The sequence below is a fragment of the Bubalus kerabau genome, chromosome 7 (assembly GCF_029407905.1).
Source record: "Bubalus kerabau isolate K-KA32 ecotype Philippines breed swamp buffalo chromosome 7, PCC_UOA_SB_1v2, whole genome shotgun sequence".
Taxonomy (NCBI): Eukaryota; Metazoa; Chordata; class Mammalia; order Artiodactyla; family Bovidae; genus Bubalus; species Bubalus kerabau.
Genome location: NC_073630.1, coordinates 75,405,478 through 75,424,943, shown reverse-complemented (window position 1 = coordinate 75,424,943; position 19,466 = coordinate 75,405,478). Strand labels below are relative to the sequence as shown.

General features: G+C 37.6%; 1 protein-coding gene across 2 annotated transcripts; it reads right to left on the bottom strand.

Moving 5' to 3' along the window:
* Positions 1 to 1,543: 1,543 nt before the first annotated feature.
* EXOC1L (exocyst complex component 1 like) lies at positions 1,544 to 18,268 on the bottom strand. Of its 2 annotated transcripts, XM_055587464.1 has the most exons (4): positions 17,782 to 17,911; positions 17,107 to 17,238; positions 8,187 to 8,317; positions 1,544 to 1,868 (listed from the first exon to the last, which is right to left on the bottom strand). In XM_055587464.1, the coding sequence occupies exons 3-4, from the start codon at positions 8,286 to 8,288 to the stop codon at positions 1,602 to 1,604; spliced, it is 369 nt and encodes a 122-aa protein (XP_055443439.1). In that variant the 5' UTR covers positions 8,289 to 8,317; positions 17,107 to 17,238; positions 17,782 to 17,911; the 3' UTR covers positions 1,544 to 1,601. The 2 variants fall into 2 exon arrangements, with proteins under 2 accessions (XP_055443439.1, XP_055443438.1); XM_055587463.1 differs by lacking the exon at positions 17,107 to 17,238 and having other exon boundaries at positions 17,782 to 18,268.
* Between the last annotated feature and the right edge of the window lie 1,198 nt (positions 18,269 to 19,466).

Below are 19,466 nucleotides of genomic sequence, written 5' to 3'. Positions count from 1 at the left end.
GCTTATTTCACTTCACATATTTTCAGTATTAATCCATGTTGTATGGCAAAATAATATTCCATGGTATGAATATACCACATTTTGTTTATCCATCCATTTGTTGATGGATACTTGGGTTGTTTTCACCTTTTGGCTACTGTGAATAACGCTGCAATGAACATTGGTGTACAGACATCTGTTCAAATCCCTGCTTTCAATTCCTCTGGGTATATACCTAGGACAATACGAGAAAAATTGCTGGGTTGTTTAGTAATTATGTGTTTTGCTTTTTGAGGAAAAGGCAAATTGTTTTCCACCATGGCTATAGCATTTTACATTCCCACAAGCAATGTAAGAGAATTTCAATTTCTCCACACCTTTCCCAACACTTCTTGTTTTCTGTATTTTTTTTTAATAGGTATTCTAGTAGTGGTGAAGTGGTATCTCATTTTGGTTTTTATTTACATTTCTCTAATGAATAATAATGCTGAGTTTTTTTTTCCTTGTGCTTATTGTACCTCTTTGCAGAAATATCTATTCGCATTTCCTGTCTATTTTTAAATTGGGTTATTTGTCTTTTTGTTACTGAGTTGTAGGAATTCTTTGTATCAGATTCTTATCAGATATATAACTTGTAAATAATTTCTTTCATTCTGTAGGTTTGTTTTTCACTTTCTTAATAATGTTCTTTAATGCAAAAGGAACTCTGTTGAAGTCCAATTTATCTGTTTTCTTTTGTTGTTCATTGTGATGTCATAAAATCCATTGCCAAATCCAAGGTTCTAAAGTTTTCCTCCTATGTTTTCTTCTAGAAGTTTTATGCTCTCATGTTTTACAGTCAAATCTTTAATCCATTTTAAGGATGTTTAAAGTGTAAGATAGGAGTTTAGTTTCTTTCTTTTGCATGTAGATATCCAGTTTTGCCCCAGCACCATTTGTTGAAGAGATTTGTCTTTTTTTCCTTTGAATGAACTTGATACCCTAGTCAAAACTCAGTTGACCATGGAGGTAAGAGTTTTTCTGAACTCTCAATTGTATTCCGTTGGTCTATATATCTGTCCTTATGCCAGTACTATATTGCTTTGATCACTGTACCTTTGTAGCAAGTTTTAAAACTGGGAGAGGTAAGTCCTCTAACTTTGTACTTCTTTTTCAAGATTGTTTGGATATGTTGGGCCCCTTGTAACTCCATATGAATTTGAGGATTGACTTTTCCATTTCTGCAAAAAAAATCATTGAAATTTTGATAGGGATTATACTGATCTGCAGGTTGCTTTGGGTAGTATTGACATCTTGACAATATTAAATCTTCCTATCCACGAACATGGAATGCATTTCTACTTATTTTGGTCTTTCAAGATACTTCTTGATACCCCTTCGTAGAATACTACTTTAGGCAACACCATCTAACTCCTTCCAAAGTTACCAAAGAACACATAGGCAAGAGTCCCAAATATTGAATGACTGCATTAAAGCACATTTCACGACAATTCACAAAGCATCACTTTATTTTCATATAAATAATAGTCACCGATAAAGGGAAAAAACAAAATTATGACTATCAATATTTACTTAGGGAACCATTTTCATAGAACACTGATGAAGGAACATAGTATATGTATTCAGAGCGGCAGAGGACACAGGGACAAGCACACTAAATTGAAGGCATAGAAGCATATTCTCATAAGGACCAAGCAATCCTTGTTGTTGGAGGACCAAATGGAATCATCATTAATGTAAGTAGAATCAAAGTTCACGATCTGTAAGTCCTTCTTGAGGTATGCATGATTCAGCTTGTTTACAGTCCGAGCAAAGGCATATTTCGAAGCACAACTATATGCTTCCAAACTGTACACTTTCTTGAAGTGCAGATCAAAGAATGGATTGTCCTAGAAGAAAAAGAGAGCCAAGATTTTGTTTGTAGCTAAGAAAGTAGCTAGATTTCCTGGATTCTCTCATATTCTTTTGTATGCTTATTGATTGTAAGATATCAAACATATTTCAAAAAATCTAGAAATGAGCTTTCCAAAGCTATCTGGTTCAAACATATTGCTTCTAAAAAGAATAACAATAATAAAGATCATTTTGAAGCATCTTTTATTTTTAAATATGCAAATAAAACATATGTTAGAATGTGTAGTTATCAAATCTTTCCAGGGTAGTGAATTGGAGAGGATGGAGGGGCTGGAGAATAATAAACCCACTTAGCAGACTTCCACAGGGGAGAAAAGGAGAAACCTTTTCTCAACTAGCAAGTTGGTCCTTTTTGCTATTTCAGTGATAGAAGGGGGAAATACAGAATCAGCATTTGGCATACATGCATGCATACTTGCTAAGTCTCTAACTTTCCAGGTGGTGCTAGTGGTAAAGAGCCCGCCTGTGAAAGCAGGAGATGCAAGAGATGCGGTTTGATCCCTGGGTCAGGAAGATCCCCTGGAGAAGGGAATGGTAACCCAGTCCAGTATTCTTGCCTGGAGAATCCCATGGACAGAGAAACCTGGCAGGCTACAGCCCATAGGGTTGCACAGAGTCGGAAACAACTAGAGCAACTTAGCAGGCAGGCAGCAGGTAGGCAGGTCACCAACTTGCTGGCTTTGAAGTTAATAGCAAGGAATTACTTTTAAAGTTAATGACAAGGTTCATTAAATCATTTGACTGAAACTGACAATTTGACACTGACTCATTGGATTGAGTTAGGCTCTGTACTTCTAGTGGAGATGTTTTGGGGAAAAGTAGGCATCAAATCTGATCTAGGTCTACATGGTAAAATAATAATAACTGCTACTGTTACTAATAGTAGTAATAACAATACCTTGCATTTATGAAGTGCTTTTTCAATTTACAAAATGCTTTCAAATTCATTATCTGCCTAACTTCTAACTCTCCTTGAGGGCAGAGTTTTTGAATCATTTATCTTTCGTGTTCCTGGTGCTTATCCATGACAACAATAAATTTCTCAACAAACACATGTTGAACTGAGCTGAAAGTGAAGTGAAAGTGAAGTTCTCTCAGCCGTGTCTGACTCTTTGGGACCCTATGGACTATACATTCCATGGAATTCTCCAGGCCAGAATACTGGATTAGGTAGCTGTTCCCTTCTCCAGGGTATCTTCCCAACCTGGGGATTGAACCCAGGTCTTGCACATAGCAGGCAAATTCTTTACTAATTGAACACAAGGGAAAAAGTGAAGTGGAGGTAAACGTTGTCCTAAATGATAAGGAAGCAGAGACAAAACCAAACAACAGTATTAATAATGTGTTACTGTATAGTGTGTAAAGTTTATAAACAATTTATATATTGTAATTTTTTTTTTAATAGGAAAATTCTTGCAGAAGGCAGGAAAAAGAACAAGGGTTTTAAAGTTAGACCACTGTTTTGACACTGATATAACCATGGGCAAGATCCTTATCAGATTGGGCCTTCACGTTTAGATGGGATTGCTATGAAGTTTACATGAGGTTAATCATATCAACTGTGACACTAGGATGGAGCTTAATGAGCTTAATGAATGATGGTTCCTTTTCCCAGATCTGCCACCAGAGGTTATGATACTGGTGGTAATACCACCTTGCTTTGCACTATTACAATTTTTTAAAAACAAAGCAATATTTAAAGAATGTAGACGAGTGATGTGATTTTAAGCGCATTTCCCCAACTCACATCTTGCAAAATGTTTCCTGTCATAATTGCCAGTTGAAAGACACTTGTGCAGAGAATCTCAACAAAAGGAAATCACACCCATTCCATCACCAGATACTAATCACACTTCTTATGTAGTTTCCTCACAGAACCATTTGCTCCTTGTCATGTAGAAAATATGCTTTATGTTTTTGAAATATTTGCAGAGGATTAAGTTTTTCCATTAGCCTAATAATGGGGCTTTCCTGCTAGCTCAGACGGTAAAGCGTCTGCCTACAATGCAGGAGACCTGGGTTTGATTCCTGGGTCGGAAAGATCCCCTGGAGAAGGAAATGGCAACCCACTCCAGTATTCTTGCCTGCAAAATCCCATGAACCGAGGAGTCTGGTAGGCTACAGTCCATGGGGTCGCAAAGAGTCGGACACGACTAAGCGACTTCACTTCAAGCAGGCATGAACACAGAATACACATCTGTCCATCCCTCCCTTTCCTTCCCTGCTTCCTTCCTTCCTCTCTCCCTCTTCCCCTTTCTCTCTCTTTCTTTCTTGTGATAGAGCTAAAAGGGAATCTCATAGTTCATCCTGTAATCTCTTGTTTATAATAGATTATAATATCAGATCAGATCAGATCAGATCAATCGCTCAGTCATGTCCGACTCTTTGCGACCCCATGAATCGCAGCATGCCAGGCCTCCCTGTCCATCACCAACTCCCGGAGTTAACTCAGACTCATGTCCATCGAGTCAGTGATGCCATCCAGCCATCTCATCCTCTGTCGTCCCCTTCTCCTCCTGCCCCCAATCCCTCCCAGCATCAGAGTCTTTTCCAATGAGTCAACTCTTCGCATGAGGTGGCCAAAGTACTGGAGTTTCAGCTTTAGCATCATTCCTTCCAAAGAAATCCCAGGGCTGATCTCCTTTAGAATGGACTGGTTGGATCTCTTTACAGTCCAAGGGACTCTCAAGAGTCTTCTCCAACACCACAGTTCAAAAGCATCAATTCTTCTTGTGAATGATAAGTTTCCAGAGGGTTATAGCGCAGGTCACACATGTAGCTATCGGCAGAGCCAAGATGAGAGCCAAGCTCTCAGTCAGCCCAGCCCCATTTCTTGCTACATCATCCTCTCTCCTGTTGCACCACAACAGTCTCCAAGTCCCCCATCATTTTGATTTCTGCAACATAAATTGACTTCAGTTTCAATTCCATTCCATTTTAAAGTTGACAACTTTCTGGCTTGAACTAGCTCTCTTTAAAACTGTATCATTGCTATTGAGAAAAATATAATAAATGCTGACTCCTGAGGATTCAATTACAAGAGGGAAGAGAAGTGGAAATTCCCAGAACAATTGAGATATTTTTACTTCATCCACAGGAAAGAAATATTTAAAAGAACTACACTTTGGATATTACAGGTTTTCTTCTGACAGTTTAATATTTTAGGTCCTGAAGAGATGAGAAAATTAAAAATGTTCAACTTCTCTTTTGTATCTATCTAGTTCACTATGAAAGATAATGATCTTCAAATGTGAAAGGGAAGAATCAACAACATAAAGATGAAATTAAATGCCAGAAAGTTGAGGATAAAATAGAGCAGACTTAGTTGCTTCCAGTGTATCTGAGTTGACAGTCTTGATTAATACATTCCTGGGCACTGACCAAGCTCGTAGAAAATAATTATGACATCAGTAAATATTTGAGGACTTATAACAAAAGAAGAAAATGGTAAAAATAAATAAATAAATAAATGGGAATGGTTAATTCCTAAAACTACATATTAATGAAATTGACATTGATTTCTGATAAAATTCAATGCAACACAGAACTTTTGGCAAATACATAAAAGTAGAAAGAAGATAATAATTTAAAAATTATAATAATCTTTTCATACAAAGATAATTATTGCTAAAGTACTGGTTAGTTTCATATATGCATACACACACATCTATATGTTTTTGTGTTAAAATTTGAGGTTCAGCTTTGAAGTTTTTGATACTATGATAGATTAAATATGTAAAACAAGATAATACTATAGAAGAGTTTTGTATCAGGTGACTTTTACAAGATGTATTAAATGACGAACAATTGTGTTCTGAGGTATTCTTTTGGAAACATGATTTTTAATGGCCATGTAATGTTCCAGCATATTGACATGCCCAAAATATTTATTTCCTAAAGTGTTGAATGTTTAGGTAGAATGTCTTGCCAGAAAAAATGCTATGTGATTACTTAGGAAAGAAAGTAATGAAATCCAGCATACTTTCACCAAGAAGTCCTGTCAAATATACCAAATTTTAAAAACAGGATTCCTGGAAGATAACAGCAGATAACATGTATTGATTTCAGTAAAGATCTTAAGGGTAAAATTTTGATATTCAGACTAGATAAGTGAGGCAGAATTAAGTGCTTGTGTCCATCTAACTTGCCACTTATCATCAGAGCTTAGCAAGACCTAATATACCATAAATTCTCAGTGAATAAACAAATATAAAAATTTGTACAAATGGTAAACAACAAGTCCAAAGAAAATGAATTAATAGATTTGGAGGTAAAAATCCACCTCCGTCACTAAAGTAGGTATTTGACCTTGGGCAAGTCAGTTAATCTCTTCATGTCTCATGTTCCTCATCTGTAAATCAGGAGTCATGCTAGAATCTAGTTCATGGGTTGTGACAATTATATGAAATTATGTCTAGAAAGAGCTTTTTTGGTCCCTGTCATCTGATAACCGTTTACTAAGTGTGAGATGGTAGCATGTAGCAGTACATACTAGTAATGGTAATAATAGTAGTAGTCATGATAACCTGTCATTACCCAAAGGTATTCTTAGGTGTGCCTGCTTCATCATTTTTATTACTGACTTGAATGAAGTGCTAAATGTTGTTCAAATTAAACCTGCACCATACTACAGTGAAGGTTAGCGAATCAAAATATTAGAAGGTTTGATAGGTGGGAACAATAGACCAAACTAAGAGTATGACATTGAATAGGATGAAGAATAAGTGAGCTTAAATTCTAATTCATCCAACAATATCAGAAGTATTTGAGTCCCTAATATGTGTTAGGCAGAAGGCTACAATAGAAGATGAAAAGTAAGGGTTGCAGTTTTTTATTCAGAGGGGAGACAGAGTAAGCCAACAGCTGCAGTTTGTTGGATTATTTACATCCATAACGCAATGGGGTTGTAGGGCTGGGGGACGTGAGTAGGACTTTACTTCAAGGAGAATCTAAGAATGGGGTGAGGGATGGAGGTGACTGGCATTCTAAGCCCCGAGAGTCGGTACTTTCACTCTATAAAGTTTTAGGGAGAATAACCAGAGATGAAGGAGCCAGATGATCAAGGGCCTTTATTTACATTTTATCCTAGGTACATAGAGGGTATGGCAGATCAGGTTAAGAGGCAATTCATGCCCAAAAGATCCGAGGGCTCAGTTGAGTGTTTAATAGAAATAAGAATTCAGATCAAAGGAATTACAGGTCACACTAACTCCAAAGTATTGTATTTAATTCTGGAGAAACAAGCATTTCAGAGGAGAGAAAATAGCATAGTGGAAGGTGTTGTAGCAATGTCACTGCATAAAATAACAACAGTGCTATTCCCTCTTAGTGTTTGTATGGTCCTGTCATATTATCTTATTTAATTTTCATATGAATATCATTTAAAGAATGAATGGTTACATTTAACCCAGAAAAGAGAAGACTTGAGGGAACCTTATAATTGGCTTCAAATATTGGAAAGGCTGCTATGTGAAAGCAGGGTTGGTTTGTTCTGGTTGGCAAAACTAGAACTGATGGGTGGATGTCATAGTGAAGCAGATTTGGGTTAGATATAAGTAGGGAAGGACTTCTTCCCTGGTGGTCCAGTGGCTAAGACTCCATGCTCCCAACACAGGGGGCCCGGGTTCCATCCCTGGTTAGGGAGCTAGATCCCACATGCTGCAACTAAGCCCTGGCACAGCCAAATAAATATAAAAAATAATAAAACATAAGTAGGACATGTAAAGATAAAGGATGGCAATTCAGAAATAGAATGGACTTCTTCATGTGGTAATGAGTTTTCCATCAGTAGAATTTAAGGAGAGACTGGGAGAACCACTTTCAAGTGGTCACGAGAGAGATTACACTCTCTTTCCCTACTTTCAACACTGAGGCTGTAGGATTTCCTAGAGTTATCAGTCCTTCTGGAGGATCAAGTGGCTAACTGGCAGTAAAATCTGAAGAAGGTGAGGAAAGGAATTCCCACAACTTGTGGAGGAAGTTGGGATCGGGAGAGAGTGGTGTGAAAGTGTCAGATATTTAAAGTTTCAAAACAGACTAGAAGATTGTGTTTTACCTGTTAGGAACCACTTGGGAAAGACACTTTTAAATCTAATAGACAAAATTCAAATTTAAACTCATAGAAACATAAAAAACAAACCAGTAGATCATCCCAGTAGATTAAACCGTACTACTTAAGAACAATATGTCATCTTGACACTCAGTATATGTCAAAAATGTATGAAGTAGGATATTGACCATCAAGATCTCCAGCATATTGATTCCATAGCTCCCTTACAAAACATAACACTTACTGTATCTGCTTCTTTTCCATCGATCATCTGCAGATCATTCAAAGACCACTTTTTGGTTACTTCATATTTTTCATCTAAACCTATTCTGTAGTGTTTCACCATAATTATTTTTACTTCTTCATTTTTGGTCACTGTAGGACAGAAAAAGACTTCGTTTACATAGACTCTTGCAAAATAATAAATTATTCACCAAGTCATAGTTTTCTGTATTTATGTAGCTCCTTTTCATATAATGAACTTGAACATGCATTTTATCTGCACCCTAGTTGTGAACTCTGAGGTATCTGACGCTTCATGAATGTTCCCTCAAATTTGCTCACTGTTCTATCAGTGTGTTAACTTTATTTTTGCTACATTTGTGGTCACATACAGCCGCGGTAATGTCTGTCAGATAGAACACTGAGCTCTATGCTTTCAGCTCTGAGCTTTGTGGTGGAGGATGGAGTTCAACTCAGGGCAGGAAATAAGAGGCTTAGCGTGAGCATACAGTCAGTGCCAAAGTGTTTACCAGAACAAGTTGGAATTTTAATTTATGACAATATAAGAAAATGAGGTCAGGAAAGTATATCAAAAGCTCACCCAGCAACCAACTGTGGAAGAGAGAGCATGCAAATAATATTATGCACACTTTCTTTTAAAGTTGCTCTGAGATTTTGGATGTAGGATTGCTTGCAACACAGCTTTTACTAACCTATTTGGTATTGTTTGAGGTTTTTAATCTTCTCCAGAGTGTATCTAAACTTCTAGTATTTGAAATGTGCCATTGAGGCAAAAACTTTAGTACTATACTTTGAAGGGTGTGGGGAAAAGCATTGCTTACATTATATGAACGACATAAGGGAAATAATTTTCTGGCCTTAAAATCGTTGAGTTTGGTCTCATACGAACACACTAGGAGAATCAGCATTTGGTGTTAGAACTCCTGAATTGAAAGTTCTCAGTGAGTTATCAAGGGAGTATTTCCTAGGTATCCACAATTTGCCAGATAGAACTGTTACGATTGCCAGTGAGGATAAATGATTGCCTGCCCTCTGGTAACTTATGGTTTTGTTGAAGAGAAAAGGCTAACAGACATGTCATATAAAATATGTATTATGAAGGTACACAATTATATCATAGAGGAGTGGCAGTGAAAATTGAATATCTTAAGCTTTCAAGATGGTTGATGTCACTTGGAGTGTTGCAGGCTGGTTCTGTCTCCTCAGAATGAGATTGGAATTTGTCTTTGAGGAAGACTGTCTTTTGGTTCTAGAAAGTATCACTTTGGCATTGCTTCCTAGTTAAGATGAAAACAATATATTACAATATAGTCACAGTAATAGATCAGCAATTTGGAACAGAGTATATGCTCAACAGGAGTTCTTAGAAGAAAGAGGATTGGAAAAGTTAAGAAAAGAATTATGGAAGAAATAGAGTTGGAGATAGAGCTTTTAAATTAGTCCAGTTTCAGAAAGGCAGGGATGATACTGAAGGCATTTCTAGGTGAAGGACAGTATGACCAACTGAGAGGACAACTGACCCTGAACTTCACCAGGTAGGATTAGAGACAGTGGATTGTATAGATTAATTGGTGTTAGGACATGATGAAGAATAAGGTTAACCAGGTTGTGAAAATGTTTTGAAAAGTGACAGAAACCATTGTGGACTTGTGGTGTTGAGTCCCCTCTCTGGTGGGAAGGATGGGAGTCTGGCCTGGACACTGGGGGCTCTAGAGTTGGGGCTGGTGAAGAGATTAGTTATCCCCTGAAAGTGCAGGTGATACTGAAATTAAGGCAATCAGTTGAGCTTTGAGTTCACAATGGACCTGAACTCAGTCTCCTAGAGAAGGGAGTCTGAGCAGGTTGACAAATCTAAGGGGGCACTGTGTCAGGAGTTCAGTGAAAGGTCATACAGTAACACACATTCACTAAGTCTCTTTCCTTCTTGAGCAAGAGACTAATACAGTGGCACCTCATTAGAGGAGTATTTTTCTGGAATCAGTGATGCCAAAGAACATTGAAGAAGAAAAGAAAGAGGAACTAGAGGTTGATAGAAGAGGCAGTAAATCTTAGTGGGCTCTGGCATTAGACATTCTGGATTCAAATCATGACATCACTTCTTACAGTGTGGTCTGAGCATATTACTTAATCATAGAGAGATTAAACCTCAGCTGTCTCATGTTGTAAAGTGAACATCAGAGTGATACAAACTCACAGGGTGTAAAGATTAAAGTATGTAAATGATGTAGGATACTGCCTAGTTTATAGTAATTGTTTTTGTCTTTGTTTTGTTTTATGAGGTTGTTAGAATCTAGGCATAAGACGTGAGCAGTAAAAATAGAAGTAGCAAATCTAATTAAGATTTTAAATGAGGCATTGACAACACTTGATGGAAATCAAAATACAAAAGTATGGAGGGTGGACTGGTTGGGCAGAATAGTGAGTTTAGTTTTTGACATACAGATGAGATCCATAAAGTATCTGGGAAGAGAAGGAGATGAAGATATGGAGATGGAGATAGTTAGGAATGGAGATATGGACTTAGGACTTTTCTGTGTAGACAGTTTTCCAAGACAAGGTTTATAGGGAAAAAAGCAGAGGAAAAAGGTGAGATGGAGTAGAGAAAAAAAAAAAAAAAAAAAGGTGCCAGCCAAGAGGCCTAAGAAGGAGCCATCAAAAAAGAGATAAGCCCAACAGATGCTACAGAAATGAAAAGGACAGAGAATTTCAAAGATTTGGAGACAATCCCATGAAGTCACTTTGTTGGGTAAAAAGCAGAGTTCAGTTCTGGCACTCAATCTGACTTGGGGAAGATCACTGATTTCCTCCCTGAGGGCAATTCCTCTATAACGGGGAGCGTAGAAGACAGCTTGCAGAAGCCTCCTTCCTGGACTGGCTAACACTGAGTGCCTACTGTGTACCAGTTGCTATGTTATGTAGGGTTTAGAACAAGAAATAGGAAGAGAATAAAGACTATGATTTAGAGCACATATTCCAAGAGTTTAGAAGAGGAGGGATTTCATATTTTGAGGACAAAGGAGTGATTGAGGGGCATGTCCTGAGGGGACCTAGAGTGGAAGGTTTTAAGTGGAAGTTTTTAACCCTGGGTAAGAAAACTGATTCAGAATCTGTGAGTCTTCTGAAATTGTATGAAATCTTGGTGGATTTCTGCTCGTGTTACTTTTCCTGCCCTAAAAGAGATCTACTTCCACTGTTGTAGATGTTAGCTTTGGGAAGAGGAAAGGAAGAGAGGAGAAAAGAAGCCATTTGGTTGGTGAGTTGACGTGGAAACATGGTAGCCTCTGTCATACTTGCTAAGGACAAGCTCTCAGAGGCTGTTGTCTGTCCAGACAAAGGCTCTCCCTCAGAATCAAGTGATGACACTCTTGTTCTCACTAGCTGTCTCACTGGCTACTTAGGAAGTGGGAGAGGATGGGGATGGGGAGAAATAACTGGATACTGTATAAAAATGTCATCTGAAGCAAATTCATGGCCTCATCAACCTGTTAGGATAACCAGCTCGTTAACTGCAGACCCACTGATTTGTTTCATTAATTTGATATCTGAGTTCCCCTTTTGTACAAAGTCCTGGGCTAGGCATTGAAAAAATGTATTCCTCTGCGGCACCATCATGTTCCCACTGAGATTACAAAGTGTGGGACTTCAGAAAGAAAACACATGATTACAGTCCTGTGAACGAGGAATGAACAGGTCTTATAGGAGCATGGGGAAGGGATATCTGCATCCCACTGGAGGCCTGAGAGAGCTTCTTGACAGGTTTTCTGAGTTGCAAAGGGCCGTGGGAGTTAGCAGAATGAATAAAGGGGTACAGGGAGTGCTGAAACAACATGTGCACAAAAGCGTAAGATCCTCGAATCTTCTAGTCCTCACAGGCATTTACCACTGTTGGCATGACGTGTAGGGGGAATAGATATAGGAAACGGGAAGGCAGGACCTGGTTCCTGAATGGTCTAGAATGCTAGGCTAAGGAGTTCAAATATCATCCTGAAAGTTATATATGTGGGGAGATTTACAGGGGGTTGTGTTGTCACTGAAGACTTTAAGTAAACAGTCAAGCTGAACTTTATATTTTAGAAAGTTTTCTTCAGCAGTTCTATAAAGCAGGGGTCCCCAACCCCTGGGATCTAACGCCTGATGATGTGAGGTTGGATCTGATGTCATAATAAGAAATAACATGCACAATAAATATGATGTGCTTGAATCATCCCTAAACCATCCCTCTTTTGCTCCAGTCCATGGAAAAATTGTCTTCCACGAAATGATCCCTGGTGGCAAAAAGGTTGGGGATTGCTGCAAAGATGGGTCTAAGGGAGGGAGTGAAGAAAGAGATAAGAAGGTAGGATCTACTAGTTATCAAGTTTTCTTACATTAGTGATCATTGTCTCACTAACTACAAACTAAGAAAACAGCAATCATGCTTTAAAAGTTAACTTTTTGATACAATGATGCAGCACAGAGACAGTACATCCTCCTTGATTTGGCAAAACAATCTCCTCTGTAGTCAAGGAGGTTCCAAGAATTGTCTTTAGCCAAGAGCTGAAGAAGTCTGCTCAGGTTGGAGTGGACCCAACCCCTCATCTCCATGCTTGAGCTCTGCTGCCAGCTAAAATTAAGTGGCCATATCCACATCAATGTGGTGGCAAAGTGGCAACTTATCACATGGTCTTAAAACAGAAATGTGTTTGTGTAGTTAGAATGTTGCACAGTTGGTTTTAGTGACATCAGATGTATTACTGCCCAATTATGATTTAGTGATATCTATAGACCCAGGGAATTTCAGAATGAACCTACTTCAATGTCATTATTTTAGTTAGCATTTTCAGAATAACCATCTTAACCTCATGCCAACCATTGATTTTCACTTTTAATTTTGTAATAAACATTGTTGTTAATAATTGCCTCTATTATCATAGTAAAATAGTCACTCATGGTAAAAGTGTCATTCAGGAGGCTAAGTGGAAAGAAATTGGCCAATGATCCAATATAATTTGGCAGATAAGAGGAAAAAAAGCAGCTTGTAAGTAAGCTGCACAGAAATATTTTAAACACATAAACTACCATCATTTCATAATCCTAGAGTTATATAACTGCTTTCATCATTGAAATTAAGTAATAGGGGGAAATTACCGTGAGATATTAAAGACAAGAAGCCTCACTGAAAATGTTTTAATGTATTAGTTATGTCTTGGGATTGTTGAGAATGTTATTATTGATTTAATAAAAAGATAGCTTTCAAAAAAATTATCTAGAAATATTTTAATCAGATTGATTTGGGGGTAATAACTGGATACTACAGATTTAATGTTTATTCCCTCTAATTCCTGTGTTGAAATCTAACCCTTAAGTCAAGTCTATGGTATTAGGAGGTGGGGTCTTTGGAAGGTATTATTGGGATTAATACCCTTATAAAAAGACCCCAGAGAGCTCTCTTGCCCTTTCTGCCCTGCGAGGTCACAGGGAGAAAACAGGGGTCAGTGAGGACAAAGATCCTCACCAGACACAGAACCTGCAAGCACCATGGTTTTGGATTTCCCAGCCTCCAGGAATATGAGAAATTAATGTTTGTGCTTCATAAAACACCTAGTCTTTAGTATTTTATTTTTCCTGTTGACATTCTTATTTGAAACTCTTGTTGTTAATATTATAAATGATTTGACAAAATTATTCAATTCTCTGATGCACAGAGAAGTTCTTTTTGACATCAAAATGTAATATGTATGGAGAATTTATGTGTACTGTTTTCATAATTCTAGCAAATACTGTTTATTTTCAAATTAATTATCTATGGAGAATATTTTTCAAAATATATGTGAATACTTAAAAAATACTCTGTATTGCAATATGTATATAATTTATTTATAAACTATATAACATAAATATATATCTATGTATTTACTTTATATTTTATTTTTATTATAAATATTTATTTACAGTATATACTATATTTCTACATCAAAGCATATGTTTTCACAATACTTTTTTTCCTATATATTTTAACAATATAACCCTACCTTTTATTTATTTGGAATATAATTTATCAAGTTTGCTTTTTTCCTAGTTAGGATTTAAGAAGAGAGCATCACCTCCATGCTCTGTGAGGATCTAGAGGGGTGGAATAGGGGGGTGGGAGGGAGGTTCACAAGGGAGGGGATACATGTATACTTATGGCTGATTCACATTGTTGTATGCTGCTGCTAAGTCACTTCAGTCATGTCAGACTCTGTGCAACCCCATAGATGGCAGCCCACCAGGCTCCCCCATCCCTGGGATTCTACAGGCAAGAACACTGGAGTGGGTTGCCATTTCCTTCTCCAATGCATGAAAGTGAAAAGGGAAAGTGAAGTCGCTCAGTCGTGTCTGACTCTTTATGACCCCATGGACTGCAGCCCACCAGGCTCCTCCGTCCATGGGATTTTCTAGGCAAGAGTACTGGAGTGGGGTGCCATTGCCTTCTCCGCACATTGTTGTATAGCAGAAACCAATACAACATTGTAAAGTAATTATCTTCTAATTAAAAATAAAATTTTTAAAAAGAGAGAACACTATGTGCAAATGTTGTTGTTTAATTGTTAAGTTGTGTCCAATTCTTTTGCGACCCTGTGAACTGCAGCCTGCCAGTCTTGTCTGTCCATGGATTTTCCCAAGAATACTGGAGTGAGTTGCCATTTCCTCCTTCGGGGGATCTTCCTAACCCAGGTATCGAACCCGTCTTCTACATTGGCAGGTGGGTTCTATACCACTGAGCCACCAGGAAAGTCCATGTGCAAATGTAGATGTTATTGAATATTAATTGAATATTAAATTGAATAAGTAATAGTGTTGCCCCTTATTTCATAGCTGGCAGGTGGGCAAAGTTCAGTCATTTCACTCCAGCTCTGTCTGACTCCTAGCATTCCAAGGTCTATCCCACCATGCAATGCTACTTCCCATCCAATTATGGGTAATGCTTTCTATGCAATTTCAAATCTTTCAGAATTTCCTTAACTCATTTGCATTCTCATCATGGCACAAGTGACCTGCCTCTTTTTGTTCTCGCACATGATAGAGCCCCTCCCTCCTTCATAAGAAAATGCTGCTTTTAACTCCAAGGATATGACATTCTGGGTTAGGTGAAGCCAATTCCAAGAGAAAATGACCATGTAAACCCTGAGGTGCCATGAAATTCCCAAGGTAAGTCCTAGCAAACTACAGAGAGGGAGAGAAATTTGTAATGTTTGTTTTTAGACCTTGACAAAGTAAAGTATCCAGGTAACAGCAAATTGCAATCACCTGGCTGGGAGACCCCTGCAAAAGACAGACTCAGATCAGATAAACAGAAAGTGTAATTTATTTAAACATACCTTCTTTATTCTGAGAAATGTATAATGGGATTTAACTACCCTAGACTCTTGGCTCTCACAAATTTAGAACTGCTGGATTAGAGGCTATAAAGAGGAAATCATAACTGTGTCTCTCTACTCCCAGAAGGTGGCCAACTTTCAAAATCTGGAGTTATCTGCCTCCACAACTGAGATATGGCCTGTCTGATTCCTCTCAATGGAGTTATTTTCTGAGTAAAGCACAGCCAAAGGTTTAGCACTAGCAAGAATCACTCTGACTTTAAATTACTGTTCTGTCTAAATGCATTTGAGATGGTCATAAAGAGATGCTACATTTGGAAAAGTGCTCTCAAATTGATGGACGTGATACAGAGGAGAGTCATGAAACTGATGAATGAAAATTAATTTTAATGTTAACTTTTACCTGGAATATCACAATACCATCTCCTCTTCCTCACCTCTGAGACAATCTTGGTTTTCCCTTCTTACATAAGAGAATCATTGAATTTTACTAATGAAAGTGATCACTTACTTTATTTGATTATTTTTCAGGTGAAAACTTTGACCCCTAAAGAGGTTTCCTTTGCACATGTTAACAATGCCAACACCTTTTAACCAATCTTGATTAAAAGGATTCATGTTATTTATGAAAAAAGACAGCAGGTGACCCCAGCCCACAGTGTCTTTCTCAGAACTTGAGGACACTGGGAAGAAAAATTACATCCATTTCCAAAAATTTAATTCTAGGAGTGTTTTTTTCCCCATGCCAGATAGAACAAGTTTAGTTAATTATATTGTTGGAGGGGGGCATTAAGATACATCTAGTAAATTAGATTTAAATCATTCCTGGTAAATACATAAACATTATTATGATTGCTTTATTTTCATAGGATTTAAAACAATGTGTATATACTATAATGTTACATGATGAGTAATTAGCTTTATAAAGAATTTCAATAGGAATAAAATTAACTATTAAATTTTAACGTTGGAATAAGCATTTTCTCTAATACAGTAGGTCAAAATATTTTAAGATATAGTGATCTGATGGTTTGAATATAATGCAGTTTCTAAAATTTTTTCATTTGATCTTTTTCCATAATTTGACTTTCTTTTTCCTGGACTGAGGAAGTTTTGTACCTGGCTGGTATGCCAAGCCTCACACTTTTTATTTGGCAAAATATACTAAGTAAAGTATAAGATAAATCTTATTATTCTTATTATTAAGTAAATATTAGTATACCTGTTAGAAATGATAGGATTTTAAAGCGTTCTTAGCACTTTCTTTAAAGATGTTCTACTTTTCTTACAGTACTCTCTCTTGACAACTTTTGCAAGTTCTTTTAAGCAAAGTATCAGGAAGGGAAGTATAATAGACTTTCTGAAAATGTTGAACTGTGTGCCTTGAAAAGCAAAGTGTACAATGAAAGTTAGATTTTCTAATCTCTTTCCTTAAGCCCCTGAAAACTATTAAAAATCATGGATTAAAAAAAGAAAATGCTGTATATTAAATTCAATAGTGGCACAAACATTTTTGTCTAAGTTCAGCACAATAATTACAGGTTAGGTAAATCATAATTAAGTGAAAAAGCTTATACCTACCTTTGGACAATTTTCATGAATGTTTAAAACACGAGGAAAAATATTTTAGTTGAATAGTTTAGAGAACATTTCCTTAAAGTTCCATCTTCATGAACTAATTTCTACCATTAAAATATTGTTTCTGTGAGCATACTGTGAGAAAGAATTTTTAAAAGATCATTTCTCTTTTCAAAATAACCCACCAGGAAGTCTAAATAAACCTCAGAAGAAAATCTTAGGTCTTTTTTTTTCTTTCCCAGCATGAAAAGAGAGAATGCTGGTTTCCAGACTGGTTGGAAATAGAGCCGTATAACTCAGTTATCCAATATGTTTAAAAATATTCAGAGAGCTTTCTGTTGAATTTTTTAAAATGAGCTCGTACACAAATAAAACTGTTTGCCATGCAAGTGAATTGAATAAAAGATTGGAGACTAATCAGATCAGAAAAAGCACATACCCAGTTTCATTTCTGAACAATTAACCAAAATACTAATACAATACATTTTGCCTTACATTTTAGCACTTACAAAAATGCTGTAAAATCCAAATTCTTTATCTTGGCATAGTTAAATTTTATCACAAGAAGATACATGGGCTGTTACTGTATAGAAAGTAAACACCCTCAAATGCCCCTCTATCATCTAAGCCTCTCAGGGTTATTTACATTTTGAAATGATAACAGAAAGAACAGATTACCTGACACACAGAGGTAATACCTGTCCTGGACCGAGAACTCTATTTCAATAAACTCGTACAGATTCTGTGAGAGTGGCTTAAACAGTTTCTTCTCCAAGTCCTCCTTTACCAATGATGACATTTCCTCCAGTTCCACTTGGCCTGAGGTCTTGGCTCCAGCTCACTCTCTTTTCTCCTTCTGCTCCCTAGATTTCTTATTTTGGTTTGCAGCTCCTTGGTGAGTCCTGCCCACCTCCCAACCCTCACTCTCAACTTCTCGCTCCTGGCCAGACCCAGGCTCTTGAGAGCACTCAGCGCGGTCAGACCCCTCACTGCGGTATCTGCCCAGTGGCAGCAGCGGCAGCAGCAGCCAAAATACAGCAGCCGCACCAGCCCCACCGTCACTCTCCAGCATCCAGGCTCAAGGAGGCTGCTCTCTGGAGCTCTCCTGTGGTTTGTTGATGGGCAACATATTTATGAACACCAGCAGATACACTTGTGGAGTCCGCTGGTCTCCCTAGCCTAGTAACCCTTTTCCCCTTTCACATGGCTCTGCAGGGGAAGACCACTCCTTCAGTGTGATTCCATTACATAAATCAGCTGTCTGGCTCTATTGATTGGGATCATCTTCCATTAAGAAATTTGCTATCACCCGTGAGAGAAAAAGCCTCTGTGCTTGCTCCTGACACTTCCAACAAGTCTTTTTCCCTCCTCTCTTCCCCTTTCTGCAATTCATCTAGACCTTTGTTTCAGGAGAGTCACCATCAATTCCTGGGTCCCAATTATTTTTAAAATGGGCTCCCTGTAATGTTATTCATTTCATTACTCCCAAAGAATTTCCTAGGTGTCTACTGGGGCAAAATATGGTATCTGTTTCTTGGGAGGCTGAATTTCCTATCCTTGAGAAGTTTGTAATTTAATAAGAGATGAGCACACCAAATAATTGTAAATATGTAAAAGTGATAAATGGCACAAGAGGAAAAGGAATATAGAAAAGATATTTGTACCTGGAGAATATCAGAGAGTGCTATGGGTAGAAGATCTGGAGAGGGAAGTATTTAAATGGAGGAACATATTCTGTGGAAAGAATGTTGTGAAGCTGTGTCCATGTAGATATAACCCAGAGGGTACACAGGGAGGCAAATTACTCAGAAGAAAAGACTTCCTTGCCTATAAGACTCATAGATTAATGAACTTATGTGTTAACTGAGGAACTGTAGCTTGGATTCTAAAGACCCACAAGAGTGGACTCTAATTTCTATGAACTGTCCAGATCTATTTTATTCTTATGATTCTTTTTCATAGACCAAGGAACTCTTTTTCTTTTAATTTTCAGTTTTGGAATCTTGCTTCAATCACTTCCCAACACAGTCATTAAAATTTTTACATTCTCTTGCAACCACAGAATTGTTTACCTGCTGAAGAAATCAGGGAGTGCCTATCTGTCCATAAGTAACAGGATCACAATGTTCAAATGATATCAGGACTTTTCCCTTTGGCACATTATAGGAGGGTAGGTCTCCACAGAGTTCAGGGCTAAGGTAACTCATTGGTTTCTGGAATTACAGGCCTGAACTAGTTGGGAGAATACTGACGAAAGTTCTGGTCTTCTCGGTGCCGGAGGAAATAGTGGTAAACACTATGAATATAGGCTGGGCCCTAACTCTGTGTCTTCATCAGATTCACGTCCCAGAGCCCTTTTGCTT